Below are 13546 nucleotides of genomic sequence, written 5' to 3'. Positions count from 1 at the left end.
AAGAGGAGAGTAGAAGAGATCAATTGAACCATTATGGTGATATATATATCTTGTATTTTCTTTCTATCATGGTATCAATGAAAATGAGTTTGCTTCAATTCTACTCAATATATGGACAAATTCACTTATTTTGAATTAATGATGTAAATATCATATATAATACTAATGAATTCTCTTATTTCTTAAATAATTAAAAAGATGTTTTCAATATTACTAGATTTTAATTTAATGCATATAGTGGTCATATGTGTAATTAAGATATGGGATTTCAATGGAGGGAAGCAAGCATAACTAAGAATATTGATTTAGTATGTGTCATGTTTAGGCATAGGGTATGAAATGTACTAAATTCTTAAGTAAATGATATAACCGTAGGAAGTCTATAGGCATCCTTTGTTCCTACAAGCTCGACAAAGGTCTAGAGATGCTTATGCTTTAAATAACATCACAATTAAAAGAAAATCTTTAGGAGAAATATATTATTTACATTCATCAATACAAAAATTATATCCTTATAGTGTATTCATTATTTTATCTAATTTTATTTTAGTTATTGAATCTCCACAACCTTTATTTTCATTGAGTATGATAATTTTTGTAATTTTAGTAGACAATAATGTGTTTGCAAGTAAGCACATCTTCCTCATGGTATCAATGCTCCACTCTATCACTATATTACTTGATTCGGCAAATATACTTGTGTATATTCAGTGGAGATTTTATAATTTTTATGTATATAAAAAAAAACTAAGCATTGCTAGGAATTGATAGTGCCCTAATTCATTTCACAATTTTATAGGTTACTCCATCTCCCCCATCACCTGTTGATTAAATCATCACCGTCCAGCTCACTATCATGTTAAAACTACCTATGATTCATATTGATTTACATTTACTCGACTGATATATATACCATGTACTGCTCATTGTATAGTATTAATGGAAATATAGTAGAATAACATTTACCTTTATTACTCTCTGTTTTCTATAATATTTTTCATTATAGGTATTGCAACAACAGTTTACATGGTATCATAGAAGCTTTAAGCCCCACGACTATTTTCATTCTTCAGTATGAATTTTGAAAATTCCTCTGCAACATGTAGTTATACTGATGTTCCTCTTGTTGGTTGTGCTTCCACTTCTCCCCAGCACAAGTTCTTAATGTTCACAATTAAAATGTTATCACTGTACAATTAACCCTAAATAATCATTTTACATGGCTGCCTCATGTTCTGAATATTTCACGCAAATGGCTTCGATGGGTATCTTGATGGTATCGTCCGTCGCCCTTCTCGATAGATCACGAATATGGTGAAGTTCTTCCCAACGCTTCATTTTCTACCTGGATGCTTATCGATCAGAATCTCATGGCTACCCTGTTCTTTACTATTTTCGCTTTGTTACTACCATACATCCCAAACCTTGATTCTTGTGTTGAAATTTGGCTAACACTTGGTAAACGAATATAATCTACAAATCAATCATGCCTTATTCAGCTCAAAAATGAGCTACATTATATTTCCATGCATAACAAGACTATTTGGTAATATTTATCAGAAATTAAGCTCAAGGTGGATACTATAAATGTCATAGTTTGTCCCTTAGATCTAAAAGATATTATACTCTACACTCTTAATGGGCTGTCCTCTTCATATTAGTAATTCAAAACAACGATTCACACCAATCTCAACCTCTATCTTTGGATGATTTTTATTCGTTATTATGCAGTGAAGAGATGAATATTATGAACGAAGCTACTCGTGAATTTCAATCGATCCAACTATTATAATCTTTGGTTGCTCTCACTATATCTTGTGGTCGAGCTAGTGCTTGTCAACCCTTCGTTCGCAACACCAAGGGTCTCTCGAATGCTTTTGCTCCATCTCTTACTTTCGGCTGACAAATTTCCTCTACTACCAAAGGCAAGCATCCCATTTCTACTTGAATTGAATGCCAGGTTTATGGAACAGTAGGCCACTCAACTATCAAGTGTTGGCATCACACAAATCTCAACTATACCGCAACTATTCTTCTGCATTAATAGTCAAATCCACATACTCAAATTCTCATTTTGCTGATTGGATATTAAACACTGGTGTAACTTCTCATATAAGAAATGATTCCAAGCATCTAAGTTCACCACAACCATACCATGGATCGTAGCAGATTCAGGTCAGCAATGGACAATCCCTTCCAATCTCTACTACTAGTCATAGACTTTTGCCCACTCCTTATCATAAGCTCTCTTTATCCCCTCACGTCTCTTATAATCTTCTATCAGTACACCGCTTAACTGATGATTAAAGAGTGCACTGTTTCTTTTGACTCTCATGGCTATAATATCAATGATCAAAAGACAAATCATTTAATCCTTTCGGGACCTTACTGTGATGGTCTTTATCCTCTTACTATGTTGCCTTCCGCCTCCTCATCCTTTACTCCCGCTATTGTGGTGTTTGTCTAAACTTCCAATTCATCTAACAATTGACATTTTCGTCTAGGCCATCCGTATCAAGCTGTTTTGTCTACCATAGCACATCAAGCTCTGTCTTTATGTATTTCAATTCACAGTAATGTTTGTCATTAATGTCAAGTTATAAAGAGTAATAGGTTGCCTTTTTCTAGTTCTACTACAAAATATACATCTCCATTTGAACTTGTCGTCTCTGATGTATGGGGTCTTTCCCCAGTTTCATCTATTAGTGGATATCATTATTATGTGTTATTTTTGAATGAGTTTTCTCATTTTTCTTGGATTTATCTAATGGTTCATAAATCTAAAATGTTTTCCAAATTTTTATTATTTAAAGCTATGGTGGAATCTCTAAATCAATTAAAATCTTTCGCTCTGTTGGAGGTGTTTAGTATTCCAACACTTCCTTGCAACATTTCTTGTCTGAAGCACACATTATTCACCAATTTAGTTTCCCATGCACCCTAGAACAAAGTGACCTAGTAGAACGTAAACATTTCCATCTCATTGAAATTGCCCATACTCGTCTGCTCTAAGCTCAGTTACCTTTTTCATTATGGTTTGATGTTGTTCTTATAGCTACCTATATTATAAATCAACTTCCATCATCAACTACAAAATTATTATCTCCTTATCATATGTTATATAAACATTTCCCATATTACTCACTCTTAAAGGTGTTCGGATGTCTTTGTTATTCGTGGCTTCAATTTTTTGCTTTACACAATCTCTCTCCAAAATTAGCCCCTTGTGTATTTCTTGGCTACGGCTCTATTTATAAAGTTTATTGATCTCATCATCTTCACCTACATAAAATTATTATCTCTTGACATGTTCGCTTTCATGAGGATACCTTTCCATCCGCCTCCTTAGATAACTCCACTAGCCTTAATATTCCCCCTCTCACACTTGTTCCTTACCCATCATCCAACCTCCAACAACCGACCCAAGCTACACCAGATCCTCCTTCTAAAATGTCTTTTCAACAGCCATCCCAAGCTCCACCAACACCCCTCCAGCCATTTCCCCATTTGTTTGCAATGTTGAAAATCCCCCCCCCCTCTCTCTCTCTATCATCTTCACTTCTTCCAAAATTTATTTCCAATTCACCCACAACAGCTCAATCATCTTCACCTCAACGTCTTCATCCTATGGTCACACATATGTAGATGGGTTCCTTAAAACCCAAGCAGCTTTTTAATTTAAAGTATCAATTTTCACCTTTTAGTGACCCGACCTACTATTTTGTTGCGGTTAAATATAAGTTCTAGATTGATGTTATGACTACTGAGTTTCAAGCACTCCAATCCTAGGGTATAAGGTGTATGGTTCCGCCACCATCTAATCAAAACATATTAGGTTGTAAATGAATTTACAAAATCAATTTTCATTCAGATGGCTTTGTTGAATGTTATAAAGATCTTTTGGTTGCTCAAGGTTACGATCAAAAATATGATATTAATTATACATAAACCTTTAGTTTTGTTGCAAAGTTACCTACCATTCTCTTATTTATCACCACAGTAGTTCATAAAGAGTGGTTTGTTCCCCAACTTTATATTTCTAATGCTTTCTTACATGGTGACTTGAAGGAAACAATGTATATGCAAAGATGCAAGGATTTAAAGACTCTCAACATCCTACTTTTTGGTATTCTTCACAAGGCTATATATGGCCTCAAGCAATCACCTCTTAGTGGTTTTTCAAACTTACATCTCATTTGTAAACTCTTGGATTTTCTCATAGTGAAGTCGATCCCTCATTGCTTAGTTACAATCACCATTCACATCTTATGTATCTGATTGTGTATGTCGATGAAATCCTCTTGACTAGTAATAATGTTTCGGTTATTACCTCCCTTCTCACCAACCTTAAACAGCACTTTCAGATCCACAACCTTGGGAATTTATCTTAGTTTTGGGGCATTCAAGTCGTGCCTACCTTAACCGGCCTCCACCTAAATCAATCGAAATTTGTTGGAGAACTTCTTCGCCAAGCTGGCCTAGATAACTATAAACATGTAGTTACTCCTTTTCCTCTTAAAGTATCAATGGATGCTGTTGCTTTTTCTTTGTAACAATATTTAGTTGGTTCCTTGTAATATTTAACCATCACTTAGCCTGATATTTCAATCACTATTAACAAATTATGTCAATACATGCATACGCCACAGCTGCAGCATTTTCAATCACTCAAACATTTTCTTCGATACATTAAAGGCACTTTAGATATCGGTATGCCTACAAATTTGGCTTCATCTACTTTGCATACCTACACTAATTCATACTGGGCTAGAGATCTACTTGACAGAAAGTCTACAAAAGTTACTATTTATTTTTTGGAGATACACTCATATCTTGGTGTGTTAAAAAGTAGCTTACCGTTGCTCGTTCTTCAACCGAATTTGAATACCAAGCTTTAGCTACTGCTGCCACTGATATCATTTAGATATGTTGTCTGTTAATTGATCTTCAATTCCAATTTCCTAACCAACTCCTTTATATTGTGATAAGGTTTTCGCCATTAGTCTTTCTCATAATCCTATTTTTCACGCTCGCACTAAAGATATTGAGGTGGATTATCATTTTATTAAAGATTGCTTCAATAATAATGCAATCACTATTCATCTTATCAACACCCAAGATCAACTTATAGATATATTCACTAAAGTACTTCCTAAGCTACAAATTTCTGCTCTTCGTGACAAGCTCACGGTTTCTCCAACCCCATTCACTTGCAGGGGCTGTTAACGAACAATAACAAGTAGCACTAGTTGTAGACCATGTTCTCGGGAGTCGCTTCTTATGCAGCAGTTATTCCCTACCCTGCTGATTAAACCTCACCGTCCAGCTCACTGTCATGTTAAAACTATCTCTGATTCATAATGATTTATATTTACTTAGCTAATATACATACACATGTACTAATTATATAGTATTGAGGGGAATACAATAGAATCATCTTTATATCTATTACTCTCTATTTTATGTAGTATTTTTAATACGGGTATTGCCGCAGTAGTTACATTTGTACTCTTCATCTTTCTTAATACGAGTGGTACACTTCAACTCGAAAGTGAAAACAGTTGACTATGTTTGATTATAATTCTGAGTTTTGATTATCAAGCAAGTATTATCTTCCAAATAAATGTATTGGCTATTGTTGAGTGTTGCATGAGGTTCCAATAACTTTGCACCCAACCTTATAGAACTAACACCAAATGTTTTAGAATAAGATTTGATGTTTGTGATGGTGATGATTTACTATATGCTTTCAATATTATCAAACTAATATCACTAATGAGAATTTGTGCTAAATGATTAAGATACTGCACATTGCTCAATTGCACTAAATATCTTTTGTTGTCTACAAGTTATCAATAATTCCTTAGCAATTTTCAAAATCCACCCTTAGATTATTCCATTTGCTAAATCAAGCAAATAATTAATTGCTCTAAGCTCACTTTAACAAATCCAACTATGTGAGTCTATATAGTTTTGTTCTGCAAATTAATAAACACTGCCTCCATAGCTATGTTTACAAATATGACAAATTAGAGGCAACAATTGTAATAATTTAAGGCTTTGTTTTGCATTTCTCATCTACTATTTGATGATTTTTTAAATAAATTATGTTTATATAAAAAATCTTTAACTTTTTTTTTAGTTTTAGGATTTATGAAATAACTCATTATTTCTATTGTAACATAAAATTCTTATGTGTTTAAATATCTTATAATTAATTTTTATTATTGATTCTCAATATTGATTAATTTATTAAAATTTTGATTTTTTTTAAATGCTTAAAATTTTTATATTGCACGTATGTTACTTGTGAGTTTATGATGATTTATGGGGCAACTCATAGTTTTATATATATAAGGGGAGTTTACATATATAGCATAGAATTCTTGTTTAATTACATATCTACCCGATAAATTTTCGTACTCATTCACATCCATTATATAATAAAAAATTAATTTTCAATAAAAAAGTTACTAATATTTTTATTTCGCCTATATTTTTGTTCTGAGTTCATGAGGATTTACCTATCTAACAGCTAAAATTTTATATTTATATGATCTAAATCATATAAAAAATATCACTAATATGAATTATGTGAATTGAAATACAATCTTCTAAATCATATAAAAAATATCACTAATATGAATTTATGTGAATTTATAATACAATCTTTTAATACATATATTTTAATATAATTTAGATACTAAAATATTATATAAATAAACATAAAAAATAAATATTAAAATCACAAGAATTATGTGGTATTAACATATTAAATTAAGCATATTAGAAAAAAACTCATAAAAGATCAACCTCTTAGAATCATTTGCATGGCAAAAGCTTCATGCATGTACTCTATGGCTGTGAGAAAGCCACATTGGCTGATCTAAGTGGCCCCATGCATAAGGAATGAGCAAAAGGCATTAGCTTCTTTTGTGATAAAATAATTTAAAGGGTTCTTAGATTCTTAGTTTATTCTCATAAATAGAACTATTGGACAATATTAGTTATCAATGTCACATCTAAGCTGAAGAAATTAAAGCAAGTTGTTGAAAAGAGTGGAGAGAGTAAGAGAAAGGAGAGAGAGGCATTTCATTGTCAATGTGATGCATGCAAGTGTGTCAAATAGAGATATATTCCCATAAAAACTAATGGAGTACTTTGATCATGCTATATATGTTAGGAATATGATAATGGTATGAATGGTATATGCTTGAAAAAAAAAATATTAATGATTTTGTTATTTTAAATAGAAAAGAAAAATGGATGATTTTGATTTCACTTATTTTATGTTATAATTAACGCACCATCATTTAAAGTAATATTGATATACATTACAGGAAAATCTTCTATAAATGTTTGACTTTTTGACGGATTTACATGAGCTGTTAAAAGCGGTGGACTAACCAACGTTTATTTCGCCGGTAAAAAATTAACTTATTTTTTGTCGTTAATTTACCGGCTAATTCGCCGATATTTATTATATTCCACCTCATTTTTCGTTGGAAATTACCAGCGAAATCTCTGGCTTAAATTGCGCCAGATTACTTACACCCGATGAAATGTTTCCAACATTTTTTCCATCGGTTTTATTACCTTCGGAAAATTCGACGGAGATAGACCTATTTAACTATAATTGGCCAGAAAATCTGTCGGAAATGTTTTCGGTGAGAACATTTCACCGGTAAAGACTTTCCAACGTGCGAATTACCATTGTATGTATATCTGCCGGAAAATAAATATTGCAAGTGTGTCAAATAGAGATATATTCCCATAAAAACTAATGGAGTACTTTGATCATGCTATGTTAGGAATATGATAATGGTATGAATGGTATATGCTTGAAAAAAAAAATATTAATGATTTTGTTATTTTAAATAGAAAAGAAAAATGGATGATTTTGATTTCACTTATTTTATGTTATAATTAAGGCACCATCATTTAAAGTAATCAATTAATAATACACATTACATGAAAATCTTCTATAAATGTTTGACTTTACGACGGATTTACATGAGCTGTTAAAAGCGGTGGACTAACCAACGGATATTTCGCCGGTAAATTTTCGATGTATTTTTTGTCGTTAATTTACCGACGCATATCTCGCCTGCTAATTTGCCGATATTTATTATATTCCACCGCATTTTTCATTGGAAATTACCAGCAAAATCTCCGGCTTAAATTGCGCCGAATTACTTAAACCCGACGAAATGTTTCCTACATTTTTTCCATCGGTGTTATTACCTTCTAATAATTTGACGGAGAAAGCCCTATATCGTCATAATTGGTCGGAAAATCTGTCGGAAAAGTTTTCAGTGAGAATATTTCGTTGGTAAAGACTTTCCAACACGCGAATTACCGTTGTATGTACATCTGCCGGAAAATCAAAATTTTCGACTAATTTCCCGCTGGTAGCAAGCCATTTTCCTGTAGTGATATATGTATATATTGTAACTCATGGCTCATCATCTTATAGAGATTGGACTGATCACTTTTAAGGAGTTCTCAAGACCTTATGAAGATGCGAAGACGATCGAGATTATTCTCCTTAAAAAAATGTAAAGAACTTTCATGTTGATGCTCTTGATTTTAATTTGGTAACTTCACGCAATGGAATGAGCTCAAGCTCCTATTATCGATTGCAGTCTCAAGCGGATGTTCGTGTTGTGGATATAGATGAAGAGCACCTTGACCAATTCATCATTCATTCAAAGCTTTCCATATATACGTTAAATTATGTAACAAAGTTAAGGTTGAACTCTTCATTCATAGGAGGGAAGAAGAGGTGGATAGAGTGGTTGAATGGAAAGGTAGAAGAGGACTTCCGATGTCTCTGTATGAGGTCTAGAAAGAAGAAGAAGAAAACATGTAAACACAAAAAAATTTATGTGATGCAACTTTATAGCTCGTGTTTGCAGCTCAATAGGTCAAGAGAAGTATTCAACTATAAGAGGATAAAATAGTACATATTATAGGAAATATCCTCCTCACCCATAATGGGTGATAGGGGTGTCAATTTCGGGTCACGAGTCGGGTTCGGGTCGAATCCGGAATTGACCTGACACTATTCGGGTCAATCTGAACCCAACCCATTTTTGCATGCGGGTCCATTTTCCGGATCCGAATCCGACCCGCTTCGGGTCAACCCGACCCGACCCGACCCGATTCGGCTTTAGCAGCGGCACAAAACGAACGATTTTTTGAAGCCGAACTTGACCTGCTTCGGGTTTGGGCGAGCAGGCTACGTGGGCAGCCAGGTCAATTTTTTGAAGCCGAACCTGACCCGCTTCGGGTTTGGGTCAATTCAAACTCGAAATTTTCGGGTCGGATTTTTTGGTTGGGTCCAATATATATTGACACCCCTAATGGGTGACAATGGAAGGGCGAGTGATCAATGAGAGGAAGTAGGAGTTATCATTCTTTTAGATAGATTTATCTCGAATGTTATTAGCTTCTCTGATGAGCTATCACAGATTCGCAGCACTTGAAAGGAGTGCGTCATCTTTATAATAGATGATTATGTATAGAGGAAATGTGTCATTTCTTGAGAAATATAACATTTCTTTGAGATCAATCTATTTAGATACCTACGAGTTATCGACATGAGCATATATGAATATATAAGCTTTACTAAATTCTATTTTTCACACAAAAAAAGTTATATTCACTACAGAAAAACACTAATTACTGGCGGTTTAAACCGCCGGAAACAAATTCACTTAACACCGGCGGTTCTAGCCGCCAGCAACGCCCTAGTAAGATTTAATGTCGGCCGTTTAACAGGCGGTTTTTGGACCGCCGCTATTTCCGGCGGCTTCAACTTGCATAACGGCCGGTTAGATCGCCGGTAAAAACCGGCAGTCACATCGCCAGTAAAAACCGGCAGTCACATCGCCGGTTAAACCGCTGTTATTACCGGCGGCTGGAAAACCATCGGTCCAGACCGCCGGTAAGCGATGAATTTCCTGTAGTGTTTCTTCTTTGATTATGGAATACTTGTTAAAATAAATCAAAGAGATTTTTTTTTCTTCCATTTCCATAGTTGAAATGAATTCTAAAATGCTTATTAATGCATATTTTTTTTCATAATTGAGGAATTAGCATATAAAATGCACCCACAACAAAATCAATATGAAGATTACTAATTAAATTAAAATAATAATGACCAATTCTACTTACAGGATTTCCCGAAATATATTGTACTAAATTAAATTATTTTGGAAATTACAAAATGCATAATAAAAATTTAAATAATAATAAAATGTCTTTTTTTTTTAAAGAATAGGTGATATTCTTGAGGAGGTTGGTGATTGAAATGAAATCAATGGAGGAAAATTGGGCTCGATATCTTCATCATGAAGAATTTTAAAATTATTGAATTTATTTTAAAAATAATATGATTTTTAAAATCATAAATAATTATCTTTTGTTGATTATCGTAACGATAGTTTTTGTACATGATGGATTACAACTTCAATCAACCCAATCGGGCTTGTGGCCCGTTGAAATGACCCGCCCATATTCAACACTTAACAAGTTGTTAAGCTATGTAAAATTGAGTTAACCACAACAAGCTATCACATCGACAAGATCTCTTATGTGGTTGATAATTTCATAGAAAAAGAGCCTTAAGACATTTTGATGCATTTTTATGTCAAGTTGAACTTTAAATCTCTTAGATTTGTTCGGAGATTGGTGCTATATATATGATGTTCAAAGGTTGCACTAATCTCAATAAAATTTAGAGACTTTAAATTTCACCACCACCACTAACAACAATAACAACATTAAGCTTTTATCCTACTTCATATCTCTTGGATTTGTATATCAAAGTTCAGCATGATATAAAAAACACAATAGAATATCCTTATACAATTATTTTTCAAATTCCATCAAGAACAAGTACCTTCCCATGGATTTTTCTATAGCTAGAGATACTCTCTTGAAACCAATAAATCCTTAGTTAGAGGGTGTAAGTGAGCTGAGCTGGCAAAAACTCAACTCGTTAGCGAGCTGATAAGTTGAGTTTATCGAGCCACAAGTTTGAACTCGAGCCTATACTCGAGTTCATATATTATATGAGATCAAGCTTGAGCTTAGACTAGCTCGCTCATAAGTTCATCGAGCCACTTGATTAACTCAAAATATATTTAAATTTTAATATTAAATTAATATTCTTTAATTTCCTTACTTTTTAAAATTATTTCTATATGCCCTTATTATTTTATTTGTATCTCTAAAAAAATATGTATAGAACTAAGAAATTTAACTTAACAATTGAGTTAACTTGAACTTTTCAAACAAGCTTGAGCGTAAAATTTTTCTAATGATATGAGTATGGACTCAGTAAATGAGCTCAAGTCAAGCTCAAGCTCTAGTTCGAGCTTAATAAAAATTAAACTAGCTCAACTCAATTAGACAGATGCTTAGCATACTTTAGTTTGCTTACAACCCTATCCACAATGGTCAAAATACCTTAAAAGGATAATCTTCCACCAAAGCTATGACAAGGATTCTTCGGTGAATCCCATGTTGGGGAAGTTAAACCATGCATTGAACAACAAAATAAAAAGCTAGATAAAATGCAATGAAAAGAAGAATCCCAAGAATTAATGTGGAAGAACTCAAAACTAGAAAAAAATCACGGAGCAACAACACGTCAAGAAATTCACTATGAAAATTAAGATTGTATAAATCTCTTCTCTCTCACTCTCTCATGTTCTTTCTTCACTCCTTATAATGTTCTACTTGTAGAATGGACAAAGTGATGCACTTTGATAACACCACGGGACGAAACCTTCAAGTTAAATTTGAAAAATGAAAAAGAAACTGTCTAGCCTGACTAGTACCGTTGTGGCGCTCTATTTTATATATCTAGTTTGACTAATTGTGTCGTAGTGCTATGGCGCTCCGCTCTATGTCTGTCTCCAACAAAATTACAGCGCCTTAATGCTCAGGTGCAGTTGTATGAAAAAATAATTCAAGTGTAGAGAACTCGAACCCTAGCAGGAGGAGGACCTCCTGCAACCCCGTTGAGAGCTCGATCAATGAAATTGAGGTTTAAGTTAATAATACAACCCAATTGATCGACACAATCAGATTCCAAACAAAACTAACATCTCAACAATGAGAAGCTACCGCATGTTTAATATGGGTGTGGGACATTTTCTCATTTAAATTTCCATTGAATATTTCTTTTTACCAAAATAAATAATGAACGAATTTACGTTTTCGAATTTTCAATTATAAAATTTGGAAAAAGATAGACAATTGTCATTAATTTTCATAGCTCTTATTCATTGACATTGTTATTTAAGATAAAATTTCATAAGTAACTAATGCTAAATCATAATAAAAAAAGGACTCAAGTATATACCATAAAATTTTTATTTATTTACATATATAATACTAAAACTTTTATATTTACTTACAACTTTAATTTCTAAGTCACATCAAATTATATGCTTGAAAATATGTCTAGTGGTGGTCCTGCAACGGCGGGTGGAGGTGGCAACTGACAGTAGTGATGGCCGACAATGGGTGGTTGCGATCGCCAGCGGTGGTGGTGCTGGACAGTGGTTAGTGGCGGCCAGTGTTGGTTAACAGGTGGCGGCAGTGGTGGGTGACAGTCAAAAAAACTTGCTTGTGGCGTAATCTCAAAACGAGACGAATTTGATTTACTTCAAAAATAAACAAATGATTTACAATATATTTAAAATACTTTACGGCACTTTTTGTTTCAACCAAATAAGCTTTTACTAAAATCTCCGAGCTTACCAAACCTTATAAGCTCATGCAGTACGTACTAAGACAAATTCCCCATCAATTCCACCACCCGCATCAGAATCCATTCTTCTTCCTCCCCTCTTCTCTATATATATTTATACTCTGAACACTGATAAAATCTATCAACCCTCCGCCAAACCATCAGAAGATCGAATTCATCAAAAATGATAGGATGGAGAGATATTTACAACGTCTTCCAAGCTATGCTCCCCCTCTACTTCTCCCTCTCCCTCGGCTACGGCTCCGTCCGGTGGTGGCGCATTTTCACTCCCGAGCAGTGCGTAGCCGTTAACAAACTCGTCGCCTACTTCACCCTTCCCTTCTTCACCCTAAACTTCGCCCTCCACGTCGATCCTTTCTCCATGAACTACCGCTTCATCACCGCCGACGCGATTTCCAAACTGCTTATTCTCTTCGTCATCGCCGTTTGGGTGAAGTTCAGAGGCGAGGAGGGAGGAAGCTGCTACTGCTGGTCGATAACGACTTTCTCGTTGAGCACGTTGACGAACGCGCTGGTGGTCGGGGTGCCGCTGGTTGACGCCATGTATGGGAAGTGGGCGGAGGAGCTGGTGGTGCAGCTGTCGGTGGTGCAGGCGATTGTGTGGCTGACTGTGCTGCTGTTCTTGCTGGAGTTGAGGAAGGCGTGGAGTGGCTTGCCGGAGGGAGGCGGCGATCTGGCAGAGCAAGGGAGGAAGGAGGAGGAGGGGAGTTTGAGGCCTTCGTATGGGGAGTTGATGAAGGTGGTTTGGCTGAAGCTGGC

The 13546-nt window shown here is 34.5% G+C and overlaps 2 protein-coding genes across 2 annotated transcripts in view; both read left to right on the top strand.

Moving 5' to 3' along the window:
- LOC110101998 (probable inactive ATP-dependent zinc metalloprotease FTSHI 5, chloroplastic) overlaps positions 1-5345 on the top strand; it is a 107557-nt gene extending 102212 nt beyond the window's left edge. The window contains exon 20 of the mRNA XM_028692385.1: positions 5217-5345. The gene's annotated coding sequence lies outside the window, so the exon portion shown is untranslated. The remainder of the gene's footprint in view (positions 1-5216) is intronic.
- Positions 5346-12891: 7546 nt separating this feature from the next.
- LOC110101999 (auxin efflux carrier component 5) overlaps positions 12892-13546 on the top strand; it is a gene marked incomplete in the record, with an annotated part of 8359 nt that continues 7704 nt past the window's right edge. Inside the window, 1 exon segment of the mRNA XM_028692388.1 lies at positions 12892-13546. Coding sequence (XP_028548221.1) covers positions 12951-13546 — 596 coding nt within the window.

Source organism: Dendrobium catenatum, unplaced genomic scaffold, assembly GCF_001605985.2.
Source record: "Dendrobium catenatum unplaced genomic scaffold, ASM160598v2 original_scaffold_186504, whole genome shotgun sequence".
In the NCBI taxonomy this organism is placed as follows: Eukaryota; Viridiplantae; Streptophyta; class Magnoliopsida; order Asparagales; family Orchidaceae; genus Dendrobium; species Dendrobium catenatum.
Note: the sequence above shows the minus strand (reverse complement) of the source record. Positions and strands in the feature narration are given on the sequence as shown.